We start from the raw sequence: 17811 nt of genomic DNA, 5'->3' as shown, positions 1-17811 counted from the left end.
TATTAATAAAAACCGCAATAACAACACTCTATCCTCAGCCCTCTTTATTGATCTCTCCAAAGCCTTCGACATGGTTAACCACAAACTTCTCATTAACACACTGAAAAACCTGTCCCTTGATACTCTTTCTATACAATGGTTTGAATCCTACTTAAGCAATAGGCAACAAGCAGTCTTGTGGGGGAACAACCTATCTCCCCATCTCACTAGGTGTCCCCCAAGGTTCTATACTTGGACCACTTCTATTCTCTGTCTTTATCAATGACCTGTATACTGTTATTCCTCAGGCCTCCTTAATACAATATGCTGATGACTCTACATTAATCTGCACAGCCCCAAATCCAGCTGACCTTCAATCTCTTACCCAAAAAGTGTTTAACACAGTTGAGGATTGGCTACAACATCAATGTCTTATCCTAAATCCTAAAAACCAAACTTCTACTTTTACTCCCACCCATAGACATACACCTCTCAACTTTACTGTCACTTCTAACAATGGAACTATTATACCCTGACTCTAACACAAAACTCCTAGGAGTACTAATTGACAATAACCTTAACTTTGAGGCCCACATAAACAATACCATAAAAACAGTTAACAAAAAACTAGGCTCACTATATAGAATCAAATCCTTTCTTACCCCACTAGCTAGATCTACTATTGCCCAGACCCACTTAATCTCTACCCTCCTCTATGCCTCCCTATTTATACTAACCTCTCAAAAACCAATATGAACAAACTAGTAGTCTCATACAACAATATTGCAAGATTTGCAACTGGCTCTACATTTAGGACCCACCACTGTACTAATTATAAAAATCTTGGATGGCTAGAGTTACCCAACCTACTTCTACTTAATCAATTAATAATTGCCTATAAAATCCTGTACCAGCCTAGTAACACACCAATTCTTACCAACCTTATCACTCCCTACAGTAACCTTAATACCCTGGCTCAGCTACTAAAATGCTAGTACTAACACACATAGCCAACAACAAGGCAGGGGACTCTCTATTTTCTAACACCGTTGGTAAAACCTGGAACTCTCTTCCCAGTGACCTAACCTCACTACCATCACTTACACAATTCAAAATCAGGCTTAAATCCTACCTTAAAACACATTGGCTATGCACCTGTCTTAACCCAGACTAACAACTCTTGTCTTCTCACAAAATTTCTAAATCTTATGTCTGCATAATCTACCTGCATACTGGAATCCAGAAGCTGAACCTGTCTTTCAACTAATTTGGACTATCTCTTATATCTTAATATCTCTCTTTGTCACTCTAGTATCTTATGTTAACACACCTCTTTCTAGCATGTTCTCGTACTGTACTTATTTACTTATTTCTTACCCAACTATTTTATTTCTATATGTTCTTTTCTGCATAAATAGCTAAATTGTATATAGTACTTCTGTTCCTTAAACTGTGAATTTATTTACTGTTTTTTATTTGATTAATGTCATACACTGTTTTGTACTATCGAGGAGCTTTTCTCCCCGGGCCTCTGCTGAAAATGGATATGTGTCCAGCTGGACTAGCCCGGTCAACAAATGTAAAATAAAATAAAATAAAAATAAAATAAAATAATCACAAACACTTTCATCTGCGTCTATCCTCACAAAACTTTTTTTCTGTAAGCTTCTGGTGTAAACTTAAAACATTGTAATAAACAGTGCTTAACTTTATTATAATCTAAACAATCAGTATCATGCAATTTGGAAACAACACTTACAGCTTTACCATGGAGTAAGGGGGTGAGGAACTGTATCCAGAGCCCTAGGTCAACATTATACTGTTCGCATACTCTTTTATGAATAAAAGTATCAAAATTATCACCTTCTTGGTACTGAGGAAGAAGTTTACTGACTTTTATTGCTTCCGGGATACAGTTACTCCCTTCCCCGTTACTTCCATGACCCTGGCGAAGAGTCAGCATTTCTTTTTCATGTTGCCTCTGCCTCTCATTTTCTTTGCCTTCCAAATGCTGCAGTCTCCCTGCTGATTCTACTTTGACCTTCAAATACCGCAGTCTCTCTGCTGATTCTAATTCCAAACATTTGGACTCCAGTTCAAGTCTCTTTAACTCCAGACAGAGTTTTAAGTTCTCCAAGGAAAAGTTGAATTGTCCTGTTTCTGAGAGCTGTACATCCCCAATGTCAGACTGGCTGTCTTCTTGGTTACTGGTTTGTGCTGCAGCTGTGATTAAGTATGCAATCATTCCCCATTAGTTAGGTTGGCATGCACCACTCCTTTGGTTTGACACATCTCAGCCAGCTGGCTCCTTGTCAGCTTGCCACAATCCTCTGTTGACATCCTTGCCTGCTCCCCTGACTAACTAAGCTACCAAAAAGTAAATAAATAAAACTATTGAGATATGAAACTCTGAATGTCTACTTTGTGGTTGTTTGAGCGTACACCTTTTTAGTGACAACTGCTTACAGGCTACAGGAGGTCAATTAATATCCACAACACTGCTCACCAATAATCAAGGAGTCTGAACTCTCACCCCTGATAAGTGAAGTGGCATGATGGTCCCACCACTGGCAACCAATATGTGATATGTGATGGTCCCATCACTGCCAACCAATACGTGACAACCCCTCTCTGGTCCAGTAATCAAGGAGCCTGAATCCTCACCACTCACACTGGAGAGGGACGTGCACTTGGAATACAACTGGATGCACTCAGTATTTCCAGATGCAGACCTCTCTGCATCAAGTACAATTTCACTTAAGAGCACACGGGGAACACACTCAGCTCGGGGTCTGGCTTTCTCTATATTTATCTCCCTCCAGGTCCCCAAATGGTACAGCTATAGGGTTTGGTCTTTGGCCAAATGTCCAAGCCAAGTCCTCCAGCATCCCTTCTGTAAAACCCAGTGCTTCATGTCCCTGCCCCAAGTAGCTGGCACACACACACACACACACACACTGTGAGATTTGATTCTTCACAAACACGCACACACACACACACACACACACACACACATACACACACACACACACACACACACACACACACACACACACACACACACACACACACACACACACACACACACACACACACACACACACCTGGAAAAGGCTGACTCAGATTTACCTGCTGTGTCCCCTTTTGCCCACAGTATAAGGTAATTATCACCACTGCCAGACACTCAGCCAATCAGCTACTCTAAGGCCCTTAACATACAGTGTCCAATTATACTGTGTAATACTAATACTAATACAAGTGGTAGTAGTTGACCACGGTGGCTAGGCCTTCTGGAGTAGCCATACAATGTCACCAAATAAATATAAGCACTCTCAAAGGTTAAATACTTTCTACAAGGACCAGCCACAATAAAAGTTTTAAATATATTTAATAATAAATACTAAAAGAGCATGAAAATATTGAATATATAGATGACTTGCAGAATTACCTCATCTGGTCACCTGATTCTAGGTTCCCACACTATTCCCCTTTGAAGCTGAGACAGGAATTTAGGATAATCGGCTACAATGCATATCTAAATGTTTATGTCAGTGCCCTGGAGCTTCCCCTCTTTTACTGAGCAAATGAACAAAGGCTTTTTCCAGACGTAACATCTCCAGTCCTATTCAGCACTGTGGGGTGCCATTTTAATGGTTTAACAACTCAACTAGTTTACCCCGGATATCACTTCTGTGTCACTGTTAGACAGATGCACAGTATACTAACCTTGAAAAAGGGCATAGCAAAATTAATTTAAAATGGGTGGCGAAAGCCAAACACACTGGCTAGGCTTATAAATGGCCTAGGGCAGATAGCCTAGTATGAACCTATGAACCTATGAACTACATTTCCCTTATTTTCCTTAAAATAAGCTAGCTGGCTAACATTTTGCTGTCCCAGTATCATTTATTAAAATATATACATTTAATTCAGTTAGAATAATACATGCACATTTCTTTTCCTCCCAGCAGGGTGCACCGTTGATACATTTTAACACAAGCAAACCTCACAAATAGATTTTCAGCACAAGCATCTGTACAAATCAGTGTGATATACAAATGACATATAATTTTATCTACAAAATTCCAGGCAGCTGTGCTGACACAAGTCATACATTCATTGCTCTACTTCTCCCTGGCATGGCTAGCAGTACCTCCTATCACAACAGTGTTTAATAATGAGTGATTCCAGTTCCTGTAGATAAGCAGTGTGGTTTCCTGAGTCATAGAAGGAGTTCTATATCTAGTTAATATAGGGTATGGTGGTTATTTGGACATGAAGAAGCTCAAGTGCATTATGCTGCTCTAGCACTCTTGATATGAGTCTCTTCTGAATGAAGATTGAGACACCTCCACCTTTTCCCCTCCTGCACAGCAGTTGATCTAAAAATGTGGAAAGCCTTATAACCCTGTACAGCCAGAGTGCCATCTACCATTTTAAACCATGTCTCAGTCACTACACAGGTGTATACATCCACTACGGTGGGGAGTGAAGTTTTTTTGTTTAGACTCCTAGCATTAACTAGTAACACCTTCATATTTTCCTTTGCATACTTTTTATGTTGGTAGGTTTATCAGGTTGGCATGCCCCAAAAAGGCACTATGGAGGTAAAGAATGACTTTACCATTAATTGAGACCCTACAGAAGACAGATGCAGGCCATCACTGGTAAAGCAGCATGGTCATATCCTGCCAGGTTGACAAGTCAATTATTTTTTGCTCATATTGCAGCAGCATCCTCAGAGAAAGTAGAATTCTGCTCAATACTAGGTTCATACCTGCCTTGGACACATAGTCTGAGAGGTTCATTGTGTCTCTCTTCATATAGTCCAGGGAGGTACACCTCAAGCCATTGACACCTACATGTATTACGACAGAGTCATACTGGTTCTTGTTGGCCAAGGACTCGAGTGCATGTGTGATCTAAAGGCTCCTGTCACCAGACAGGCAACTAACCATCGCTCTTTCCTTGCTCAGCCTGGTAAGCGGTACAACTGTGTGTCTTACAATGGAGTCACCTATAACTAGAATGTTTGGTTGGTTAGATGCCTACCTTTGGGCCTAGGACCAGTGATTTTGGGACCCCTTGTGCTATGTGAAGATATAAGCCTAACTTGCTGTAAACCTGTGTTGCATTTTGGAGGTCTTGGAGGTTTAGGCAAGTCAGTCTTAAGAAGCTAAGCAAATGAGGGATTATATGAATTGTGATTAACATAGTGAGGTATGGTGTGTAGTGTACTGTTGATTGATTTAGTGACTGAATTTGCTGTGTCAGATTTTTGCCTCCTTGTTTTTTGCAGGGGGTAAGCCACCCCCAATGTGGAGGCAAGCCCCCACACCCCATAAACTTATACAGTGCCATACTTTAGAGAAAGGGAATATTCTGAGAATGGTAATCTCAGACTTAGTATATGTAAGTCTATTTTTATTGGCCATTCATTATCCATAATTTCAAATGGTTACCCTGCCTGGGTTACCTGGAATAACACTGTTGAGCGAAAGGTGAATGTAAAACTAATCAACCTGCCAAACATGAACTCAGGATTGCTACACTAAATATCGGTTCACTGAGAGGACACAACTTTGGGGTGGATGAAATGATGGTAAGGAGGAGACTTGACATCCTGTGCATCCTGGAGACAATACTTAAGAAACAAAAGAGCAAGGCAACACCATAATACAGAAAACCAGATTTAATAAAAACTTAGCGCTTTCATCAGATTATATCCACAGACTTCTTCAGAGTTAATTAAACACAATAACTACACAACCTTAAATATCCCTCCAATTAGTCATGTGACTAAATAAATCAATTAACCATCATCCAACTGTTTAAAATTATAAGTAAAATGTTTAAATGTTCAAATAGTTAAACACAATATGAACAAAGTTTCAAAACACTCAGAATAGATAAACACTCATTCAACCCAGGGAAAAAAACTTGCATTTAGTTTAATTTGCCATTTAAGTTCCTTAAGTTCCAATATGTCATTCCAAGGACCACCCCTGACATCATAAATCACATGGTCAATTCCAATAAATCCAAATTCATGGTTCGGATTTTCAGAGACATGTTTTGACAAAGCATTGTTGTTGTTGTTGCCTTTCCTGATGTCCAGGATGTGTTCATAAACATGCTCCCTGAACTGTCTTTGAGTCTTCCCAACATAAAAACAGTTGCAGGATTTACAAAGGGCAAGATACACAACACCCTTGGTGTTACAATTACAATAAAAATGTACATGAATACCAATACCATTCACATAAACTTTATCCAATTCAATAAGATGTTTACAATAATTACAAAAGCCACACCTTTGGGTACCTTTCCTTCTAGATGAAAGGGAGTTACCATCAAAATCAGTGGCTTCTAAAATTTCCTTGAGGCATCTTCCCCTACAGTATACCATCCTAACTCCATTTTTATATATTTCATTGAGCTCATTGTAAACTCCAAAGATGTGCCAATATGTATTCAAAATCTTATATATTTGTGGGCACTCATGGGTAAAAATAGTAATGAAGGACGAACTATAGTCCTTTTTCAAGCTCATATTAACTTCCAAAATTGGTGCTGGAATACTGTTAGCCTGAACAGAAAGAAGGGGGGGGGGGTAAAAAAAACAGTCATTCTTTTTTTAGTAACTTCAGAACACACTGCCTCAACCAAAATCTGGGGGTACCCTCTAGATAGAAACATATCCATCAAAATGTTTGCATCCCTCCCAAAAGTCACATCATCAGAAGTCATCCTAGTAAGGCGAACAAACTGAGCCTTCACTATGCCCTTTTTGTGGTGGGTAGGATGGCAACTTTTAAAATATAAATAACAATTCGAATAAGTAGGTTTCCTACAGATTTTACTGATGAATCTCCTGTTAACTGAGTCTTTGAAAAGATGGACATCCAAATAAGAAATATCAGTTTTACTCCAAGTAGCAGTAAAAAGTAAAAAAAATGATAGTTTGATTTAAATAATCAATAAACTGTTGTAATTTAACATCTGTTTCCTTCCAAAAAATAATGATGCCATCCAGGAATCTCAAATATAATCCCCAAGGTAGATGGGACCCAAACAAATTGAGCACAAATTTCCTTTCCCAATATAACATAACAATGTTTGCAAAAATGGGGGCACAAGCTGCCCCCATTGCAACACCTCTCTTTTGGAGAAAATACTGCCCATCCAAGAAGACAAAGTCATTCTTTAAAACAAGTTCCATCAGTAAATCTTAAGTATTTATCTCATTATTAACAAAGGTGCCCATCTCCACCAAGAACTCATGAAACCATTCAAGATACATTAAACAAGTTAACAACATCAATTGTACAAAACCTGTGAAACCTAGCTTAAAAATCCCAAGAGTCTCTACAAATATGTGAATACTTCTCCATAACATTTTTCAATTTAATGTCCACATATCTTGCTAAAGGGTGGGTCTTATATTTAGAAGCATTTACAATAGGTCTTAAGGGTGGGTCCCTCAAGTCCTTGTGGATATTGGGCAAACCGAATATAGAAGGTATACATGGAAATTTTACAACCAAAAAAGGCCAAGAAATAAGATCTATCTGACCTTGGTCCAACATATTTTGTACTATTCAATCAGTTCTAGCATAGGCAATGTTCACCATGTTAAGAGAAACCTTCTCATAAAAATATGATTGGATGATGGTTAATTGACTTATTTAGTCATGACTAATTGAAGGGATATTTAAGGTTGTGTAGTTATTATGTTTAACTCTGAAGAAGTCTGTGGACATAATCTGATGAAAGTGCTAAGTTTTTATTAAATCTGGTTTTCTGTATTCTGGTGTTGCCTTGATCTTTTGTTTCTTAAGTGTGGTTCTTAGTTTGTGAAGATGTCTACAGTTCATCCAGGAGACAAGGTGGAAGGGCAGTGCAACAATGGCACTTGGCTTGGGATCCAGACTATATGACTCAGAGGGAAGAAAGACTATTAATAGTGTGAGAATTGTGGTACGGGGCAGTCTTCTGAAGACAATGAGGGATGTCATCAGAATAAGCGATAGACTCATAGAGATCAGACTCCAGTATAAAGATAGGACAGTAGCCATAATCTCAGCCTATACCCCACAGTAGGGTTGCATTGCTGATGAAAAGAGTCCATCCCGGCAGTAGTTGTTGGACCCACTAGATAAAGCAGGACAGCATGAGTTAGTGATGATAATGGAAGCGCTGATTGTTCATATCAGGACTGAAAGAGCAGAATATGAGGATTGCCTTGGTCCACATATGTGGGTTAATAGGAATAAAAAAAGACAGTCCATTCCAGACTTCTGACTTGCACATGGCTAGATGGTGGCCATATGGTTCAGCAAGAGGGTCAGTCATAAGATCACATACAGGAGTGGCCAACATGCAACTCAGGTACACTTTCTACTGGTAAGGAAAGGGCACTGGGTTAGAATCTTCTTCTTCTTCCAGCGGATCACCTTGTCCGCACATTGAATGGCAGTGGAGTTTTACGGTGTCGAGTTGCCAGCCCGGGTAACCTTCTTCACAGAAGGCACACCCACCACACACCTAGGGCCAATTTAGAGTGTCCAATCCACCTGCAGCATGTCTTTGGGATGTGGGAGGAAACCGGAGCACCCGGAGGAAACCCACGCGACCACAGGGAGGACATGCAGACTCCGGCACTGAGTTAGAATCAGAGACGGAAATGTCATCCTCAGTGAAACAGTCATCTCAAAGCATAAATGACAGGTGGCCACAATCAGTTGCAACCAGTGGTCAGAGAAGGCTCTAAGGTCAATACAGACCAGACTGAAGATATAGAAGTTGTCTGGAATGAAATCACAAAAAGCACCCAACTACTCTATCATTAGAAAAGATAGAACACACAAAAAAGGGGGGAGGAGTAGCTCTACTTTACTCCTCCAACCTCCTAATTACTCCATACTCCAAAGCTATTCCCAAATTTGGTAATGCTGAACTACTTAAAGCCCTTCTTCACATGAACAACCATAAAGTTATCTGTGTTATCACCCTTTATATCCCTCCTGGGGATAATATCCCAAACCTAGAAGACATTCTCTCCTGGGTTTCTTCCAACATTATGAATGAAACCATACTTTTGGGTGACGTTAACATTAATTGGGCCATAATTCAATCTCCTATCAACTCCATAGATATCAATCTTTACACATTCTCTCAACTTATTACCTCAACAACCAGACCTTCCAAAGACTTCCTCTCTGGGAGCACCCTACACTGGACCTTAGTCTCACCCCCCCCCACTATATCACTAATAGTGGCATCCTTCCAGACACACTAGGTGACCACCTTCCCACCTTTGCCCATTGGCTTCCCTCATCCCTACAACTAACCCATAGCTATACCTCTACCCGGTACCTAAAAACTTTAACCCTGATGAATTCTCAGATGTATTAAAAAGAACAAACTGGAATCTTTTAAAAACCCTGTCCCTGGATAATGCTGTCACCTACTTTAATACAACTTTCTTACACCTGCTTGATTCCTTTGCCCCATGGAAAACAAAATGCACAAAAAGCAGCCCCGTACCATGGCTTACTAAGAGTACCTTACATGTCATGTGGCTCCGAGATAAAGCCTGGAAAGTCTTCCATAAAATCAATACCAGCACACCCCTAAATTAATATAAAATGCTTCATAACAAAGCAAAAAAACATCACCTCAGATCGTAAAGCCTACTTTTCCACACTCCAAACCAACTATAATACTAACCCAAAAAAATTCTGGAATGGAATTGCCTCTCTCCTTAACCCAGGTAAAAAAGAGAACCCATGCCCAGAGCCAAATGCCTCCAACTTAGAACTAGCCTCTAAATGTAACTCATTCTTCATTGATTCTATAGCTAAATTAACATCATCATTCTCTAATAACTCTACCTCCCCATACACACCTACCCACACCCCTTTTTCATCCTCTAACCCCAGCTCTCTACCTGCTCCTTTCTCCATCAAACCTATTCCCATCTCCAACGTAAAGAAACTACTTCTAAAACTGAAACCATGTTCCAATGCCCCTGATGAGATACCCTCCTACTTTCTAAAAATTTCAGCAGACGCCATAGCCTATCCTATCTCCATACTAATAAATAGATCAATCTCTTTGGGCCATGTCCCCCAGCTCTGGAAAAAAACATTTATTATTCCACTCCATAAAGGGTGAAACAACATTGACATCCCCAACTTCCGACCAATTGCTATCTTATCCCCCATTTCTAAACTTCTCGAAAAATGCATCCACCTACAACTTCTACCCTACCTCCTAAGTAATAACCTTCTCTCTCCCACACAACATGGATTCTGACTTGGCCACAGCACCACAACCACCCTCCTTTCCTTCCTGGAAATTGTTAATAAAGCCTGTGACACTGGTCACATTGTGTTCACCCTCCTTTTAGACCTCTCAAAGGCCTTTGACACATCTCTCACAACCTTCTCCTTGCTAAACTTTCTAAATTTAACCTATCCCACTCTACTATCAACTGGTTCACAAGTTACCTATCAAACAGGCAACAAGCAGTCAAGTGGAAAAAAAGCTAGTTCTCCCTTCCTAAACAGTCCCACAGGTGTACCCCAAGGTTCAATTCTGGGTCCCTACTCTTCAGTATCTTCAAAAATGACTTTCACCATGCCATTCCTAACTGTAACCTTATCCAATATGCTGATGACTCAACAATAATCTGCTCCGCTACCTCTACTTCCTCTTTAGCAAAATTAACCCAGAATGCCTTCACATCTACTGAACAATGGATGCTAGACAACCATTTGGCACTCAGTCCAACCAAGACAAAGCTAATAATATTTACCCCATCTAGAGCCATCTCCCTTGACAAAACCTCCTTCTCTATCACTAGCCACATGAATACTGTCCTTGAAATAGTCCCCACCGCTAAACTATTAGGAGTCTTCGTTGATGATCAGCTAAAATTTGATAGCCACATACATGCAAATATCAAGAAAAAACATAAGAAATTAGGCCTACTTTAACCACCACAGTCACTATATCTCTCCTTCCTCCAGGCTTGCTCTAGCTACTACATACCTTATCCCTTCCCTCCTTTAAGGAGCCTCTATCCTCACTAGTCTACAATCTTCCCTCAAGTCCAAACTTGCCTCCTGCTACTATAAACTTTCAAAGTTTGCAACCGGCAAAAGATCCTCTACCCATCGCTGTATCTCCCTACATCAACTGAAATGGCTTGAGCTACCCAACTATCTCACCTATAATCAACTGATCCAAGCTCACAAAATTATTTTTAGCCCCTCTCTATGCTCTTCTCTTGCCTCTACTTTCCAAATGCATCATCCTAACAGATGTCTTAGGTCTAAATCACAAAACCTAATATAATTGCACAAACCTGCCCATCCACCAGGTAAACATCTATTATCCTTTTCTTTAGCACGACACTGGAATCCTCTTCTACCTCTCATCCATACCATTAATTGTCTCTCTGCCTTCAAATCCTTACTGCACTCATACCTTTCTTCACAGTGAGAATGCTCTTGTTCCCATCCTACATAGTTTCTCCTACCTCACTCTCTCTGCACAAGCTATTACTTTCTGTAAATAAACTCCTAGTGTGTCTATAAGCTACAGCTGTAGCAAAGAATAAAAAAAAAAAAAAGTATTTTTTTTTGCTTCTAAGAATTTTTATCTTGTACTGTATCAGTTGTATCCTCTGTACTACTATTATGCATGTATTTTGCATTCTGTGTATTACTATTATGTATTTTTACTCTCTGTATTTACTTTGATTTTCTGTATTATTATGGAGCTTTTCTCCCCAGGACTCCATTGAAAATGGCTCTTCGTGGCCCAATGGACTATCCTGGCAAACAAACTGCAAATAAATAAATAAATAAGTCTAGGAAATATTCCAGACTCTATCATCTCAGGAAGAAGAGGAAGTAGATGGAGTTGAAGAAGAATAGCAGCATCTCAAATATCACAACAGCATATGTGAAGACGACAGAAAAGATATGCACCTGATGGTATGGAAATAAGGTACATAAGTAAAGATGGTGGTGGAATGCAAAAGTCCAGGAAATTATCAAAAGAAATATGGACTGCAGGAAAACAAGTGGAAGAAACAAAATATGGACCAGGTGATAGAAAAGAACAAGGCATCAGAGAAACTCTACCAGCTTCTGGAAAATGATTCATAAGATGGCACAAAGAAGCTCTACCATGTTTAAATGCAAAGAAAGAAAGTAAAGAGGATGGTAATTAGACACCATTCATTAGGATGCCAACAGCAGCCTACTCACCAGTGGACAGGATACCAAAGGCACATGGAAGGAGTACTTCCAGCAGCTTCCATAGATTCCATAGATGCTGCATTCTCAGCCTACGATAAAAGAGGAAGAACAGCCCACTCTAAAAGAAGTTAGAACAGCACTAAGGCAAATGAAGCCAGGGAAAGCTGCAGGCTCAGATGAGGTCTCAGCAGATATGATCAAGATGTTGGGTGAGTTTAGGGAGAAAAGGATTCTGCCACTACTCAAAACAGTATAGAGAGAAAGCAAAATCCACGATGGCCAGAGAATAGGCATTCTAGTGCCAGTGTACAAGAACAAATGAGACATTTACATCTGCTGGCAGTATAGAGGTACCAAACTTCTGTCATACTGAATGAAAGTGCTAGAGAGGGTGACAGCTAAATGAATACACAGAGTAGTAGAAAGTAAGACGGGAGATGAGCAGTTTGCATTCAGACCAAGATGCCCAAGATGCAACACAACCAACCCAACGCTATCTGAAAATGTTATTTGATGTAGACTATATCCATGTAAGATTCTTTTGTGAAGCAGACACAATACTGGAAAGTCCACACTCTAGGTGAGGAAGTAGGATCCTTTTACTTATAGCTGCTTTTTGCAGTGGGTGAAAGAAAATGACAGATGTTCTTTATTCAGAAAAAAGAGTTTAGTTAGCAACTTTTGACTTTGCAGCCTGAATATGAAGTTTTAAGTTGAGTGAAGGATTTAGCCAAATACCAAGATATCTGTAATGTTGGGCTGTTTCTAGACAGTGTTCTTGATTGTTATGGTCCACTTAGAGGAGTATTTAGAGATTTTTTATGGTGTACCAAACATTCTAACATTATTATTACTGTTGTTATTGTTTTTTGAGTATTAGGTTGTGTTTAGCTAACCAGGGAGAGATCAGCAAGGTCTTGTTACAGATAGATTTTAATGCTAGAAAGCTAAAAGGACGGTAGGAAAGGAATGAATGATGATTGTTGATAAATATGGAGAACAGTATGGGGAATTCAGTGATACCTTGTGGAACACCTTTGTTAATGGGTATAGGAAGACAGATAGTGGAAGCAATCTGGACTTTGGAGTATCTACTAGACAGGAAATATTTAAACCACTTGTCGGTTTATTGGCTGAGCCTGTATGCTTATCCTTATGGACATCATTAAAGAATTTGACATTGATAACCATACAGAATGTGGTTTCTGGACATGTGGAAGTACCATGGTCAGTAAATGAAAATGCTCAATCTGGCAAATAAGCCAAGAGTCTCAGTTCCTCTAGTGCTGTGCACTCCATCAGGAAATGTCCAGTCCTAGAACTGCTGACTCACATAATCAATTCTGTAGTTAAATGAAGATAATTATCAAAATTCATTCCAGTAACTGACCACATACTGTTTTATCTTGCAATTTCTGATATAACTTGGAGAGACTCGTAACATTCATAATTATGCTGAAATCTACAGAGAAACCCTTCATCTAGCCTAGTCAGGGAAGTGGAGGAGGGGTAAAAAGTTTAATTTGTATCTTTACAGAAAAAGATCTATATTGGTAACAAACAACACACCCTTACTATTTATTTTCATTCCAAAAATGTGTGCCACTGAATGATGACTCAATGTGGTTACAGATGGGCACTTTTCCTATGGGCACATTTCAGTGTTATTCAGTTCAAAGAAGTGATGCGGTATGCTGCACACATCTAACACATAGCTCTGGGGTAATAGGGATGCATAACAGCATGGATTCAGTCTTCTAATGTATATAATAACCATGCTGAACACAACATTAAATGAAACTGTGCCTTCCGAATAAGTTCATTGTGCTACCCATGTATTAAACAGTGCTACTGCATAGCTAGCAAATGATCTGATTTCTTGAATTCCTTCACCAGTTTTATAATGTTGGCTTTGATCATAATTATGCACACACATTAAATAATAAAGTGAGAAATAAAATGATAGCAATGCTTATAGGAGAATTCCCTCAAGCATGCAGTGATAAAGAAAGACAAGTTTTTCACACAGTACACTGCTTCCATATCATGTTTAACAGGAGAGCAGTATTCCTCTGCGTACCTTCTGGAACCAAAGTATGATACACTAGCCACATGTACCTATTTTTCAAGCATGGATCAAAGGTAAAGGGGTGATAAAATTATTTTGTTTGGTAACGTAGTTGCAGATTTTCATTACAGACACTGAGCAAAGATTTCAGGGATAGTGAAACCATATTTAAGATTTACTGTAGCATCTTTGTGATTATACAACCAGGCTGCATATTTAAAACATTGAGGTGTGAGACTAAATTTAAGATACAGAGTGAACACATTTATTACACTTTGTGCCATTTGTGGCAATTTACCTAGTTGACATCCAATGTTCCACAAGTCCACGGGACTGTAATTTGAAGAGAATATTCTGCTGCCAGATGGATAGATTCTGCTGAGTTGCCTGGTATTGTGATGAATGAAACTTGTAGCTGAAAGATAAATCCAGTATATTAATATAATAATGTTGGTATAGCTGTCTGTGTCTAAATACCACATTGCACATTTTTCCATGCAATGGACAGGCTTATTCTTCTCGTATGACTACTGTGCATTGCTATAGTGAGCCATGCATTGAGCAGTGACCACTGAACACAAAATACGCTGCTGTAGCAGTGGGCATGTGCAAGACCATACCATATGAAAGGCGTAATGCATGTAGAGTGTTTGAGAACTCATAAATCACTGCATAGTTGACAACGTCACTTAAGAATTATAAATATCAGTTTTGAATCACAGCACATCTTAATGTTATGAGCTAGTATTGTATTCCATCACCTTTACAACACACATTTTTTTTACCAAGCAGTCAAATGCAACTGAATCAATGCACTTTAAGGCAAATTCTAAAATACACCAACACCACAGCTGGTAATCTATTATAATAACACAAAGCCCTGTCACTGGACAAGCCAGTGATGTTCTGTCTGTCAATTTCCTATCAATGTTTTACTTCTGCCTATGGTGTCATGAGACTGTTACCATACTCCCACATGCAGTTAAAAGGGCTGTATGACAGAACTTTGAAACAGAGTTGTTTAACATTCTAAAATGTGAACAGTAAATTGTGATTTATAATGCTTCCAGTGAAAAATGGAGCTCACTGCAACAGTATTAAACATACACCTCTTCTACACCACATAACCCTGCTACATAGAGAGACTTATTCCCACATTTGTATTCCTCGGAGCAAGGGGAATTCTCCAAAATGCTGTAATCTTGGAATTTTTATATACCCAGCAACACTTGCATTTTACTACCAACACTTTTCAATGTGAAACAGCACTGTCTCAGAGTTTTGCCTTGATTTCCACATCTAATGCAGAACATCAGTTAGCAAGATGATTCAAGATAGCCTAGTTTATTGCAGAAGTTACGCCAACCATCTATGTTTAGATATTGTATCCATATGCATAAGCAGCATTAACATAGCATCAGAAAGGGACCCACAGATACTGGTTTAAATGAGGTTGTGTGCAGGGTGGTAGTGATGCCAGTATCAACCTACTTCTTCAAAGTACTGAGTGCTGAGCACAGGAAGGGGGTACCTTAACCATGTGCTCAGGATTACACCTGCTCCAGTGCTCATTTTACCCATCTGGGGAGTCTGTGTTACTGCACACTTAGTTATTCCTTGACTTATTACCTTATTCTAATCTGAGTCAGTTTAAAGCACTGTTACAGTAATGCTCCCTGATGTCATCTCTTACCATCAAAATTGTGGAAAATAAATTATGCTTCATTATGCACTCTTAGTCTTATGGCTAGGTTGCATTTTCCACATTTGTAGGGTGTTATGACATCCAACCCTTGCTAAAGTCCAGCAGAGTGTTGCAATATTGTTTTGCTCTTTTATGTGCAGAATAAATGCTATTTCTTCCTTCCACGTTCAGGTTCACATTGCATTAATGCATTGTTCATCCTTGTGTAGTGTGATTATGTCCATCATTTCCTAATGCTAATAGGAACGTAAGTGTAATGAAGTCCTGTTTCATTGATAGGTCTGTGTCCTTCATCAGGACTTTAGTTGTCATGATATTAAGGCAATGTGATCTTGCATCAGTTGCCATCAATGTGTTTTATGCTTTTAGAAAATGAAACTTTCTGAGTATACAGACTCCATTTCCCACCTATACCAGTTAGAATTTATTTACTTATTTACTGACATCTGATTACTGGAAAGTCTGATTGGCTAGGAACTCATTTTCAGCACAGGCCTGGGAAGAAAAGCTCCAAAGCTCTTAAAAGACAAAACAAAATCTGCCTTTTCTGAAACTTGTCAGATGTTACTTGCACAGCTAATTGTGTGACATTCTGCAACCTTTTCTTTCTTTATGTATTTAATTAATTAGTCTGTTTGTTAGTTAAAAAGTTACTTTTTTGTTGACCAGGTGAGTACCACTAGGCATAGCCTATTATTGGGGACACCTAAGTGATATTTACAGGTTCACAGTTTATACTGGGCTAACGACCACCAGGGCCTTTATAAGCTTAGCCATGCAATCCAACCCAATTATGTCCCTATATATCAAAGCTGTTTATTAGGAAGTTTCTAGAGGTTATATGGATGGTATGTTAGTGCATTACTATCTGTCTCTTTCTATCAGAGACATGGGGGTCAGACCAGGGGTTAATTTCCAATTTCCCAGTCATTGATGATGGTTATGGTTAAATAAGGTTCTGGATAGACTCTGCTTCACATGGATGGGGAGTCTGTTCCTGAGCAGGGGGGATCCCCTGAGACACATATCTGTCTCACCAGCATGTCTTATTTACTTGTATGTTACAAGCAAAATTTAAATCCTTGGAGATACTTAAGTTCTGAGAGTACTTGTATATTTATTTGGTGACACTGTGAGCCACTCCCAATAGCCTTGCTCTTGGTCAAACTACCATTTGTATTGACATTAACATTACACAGTAAGATTGGACACACTTTGTTAAGGGCCTTAAAGTATCTGATAAGGAATGACTGGTGGCAGTGATAACTACCTTATAGTCTGGGTATAAGGGGGTATAGGTAGTAAACCTTTGCCAGCCTTTCCCAGATGTGTGTGTGTGTGTGTGTGTGTGTGTGTGTGTGTGTGTGTGTGTGTGTGTGTGTGTGTGTCTGTTTTGTGTGTGTGTATATGTGTGTATGTGGGTGTGTGTGTGTGTGTGTAAATCAAACCTCAAAGAGTGTGTGTCAGCTACTTGGGCAGGGACACAAAGCACTAGTTGGACAGAGAGAGTGCTGGAAGTCTTGGTTTGGTCAGTCAGCTGGGATCTCAACTCTATAGCTGTGCCAATGGGGAGGCTTATTGGGGATCTGGAGAAAAGAGGAAGAAACCACCCCCAGAGTGAATATGGTCTCTGTGTGCTCTTAAGGGAAATTGCATTTGTTGCAGAGAGCTGCATCTGGAAAAATGTGTGGGTACTTGCCATCCTCCCAGTGGTGAGGATTGAGGCTTCTTGATTACTGGTTCAGTGGTGGGGTGTTACATAGTCCATCACTGTTATGAGCAGC

At 39.5% G+C, this 17811-nt stretch overlaps 1 protein-coding gene across 2 annotated transcripts in view; it reads right to left on the bottom strand.

Moving 5' to 3' along the window:
* PLCD1 (phospholipase C delta 1) overlaps positions 1-17811 on the bottom strand; it is a 1599641-nt gene that overhangs the window by 251098 nt on the left and 1330732 nt on the right. For both annotated transcript variants that reach the window (XM_044067556.1, XM_044067555.1), the window contains exon 11: positions 14621-14737. In XM_044067556.1, the coding sequence (XP_043923491.1) occupies positions 14621-14737 (117 nt within the window). The remainder of the gene's footprint in view (positions 1-14620; positions 14738-17811) is intronic.

The sequence above is a fragment of the Protopterus annectens genome, chromosome 3.part1 (genome assembly GCF_019279795.1).
Source record: "Protopterus annectens isolate FY-2018-M chromosome 3.part1, PAN1.0, whole genome shotgun sequence".
NCBI classification, from domain to species: Eukaryota; Metazoa; Chordata; order Ceratodontiformes; family Protopteridae; genus Protopterus; species Protopterus annectens.
This window is presented reverse-complemented; position numbering and strand designations above follow the sequence as displayed.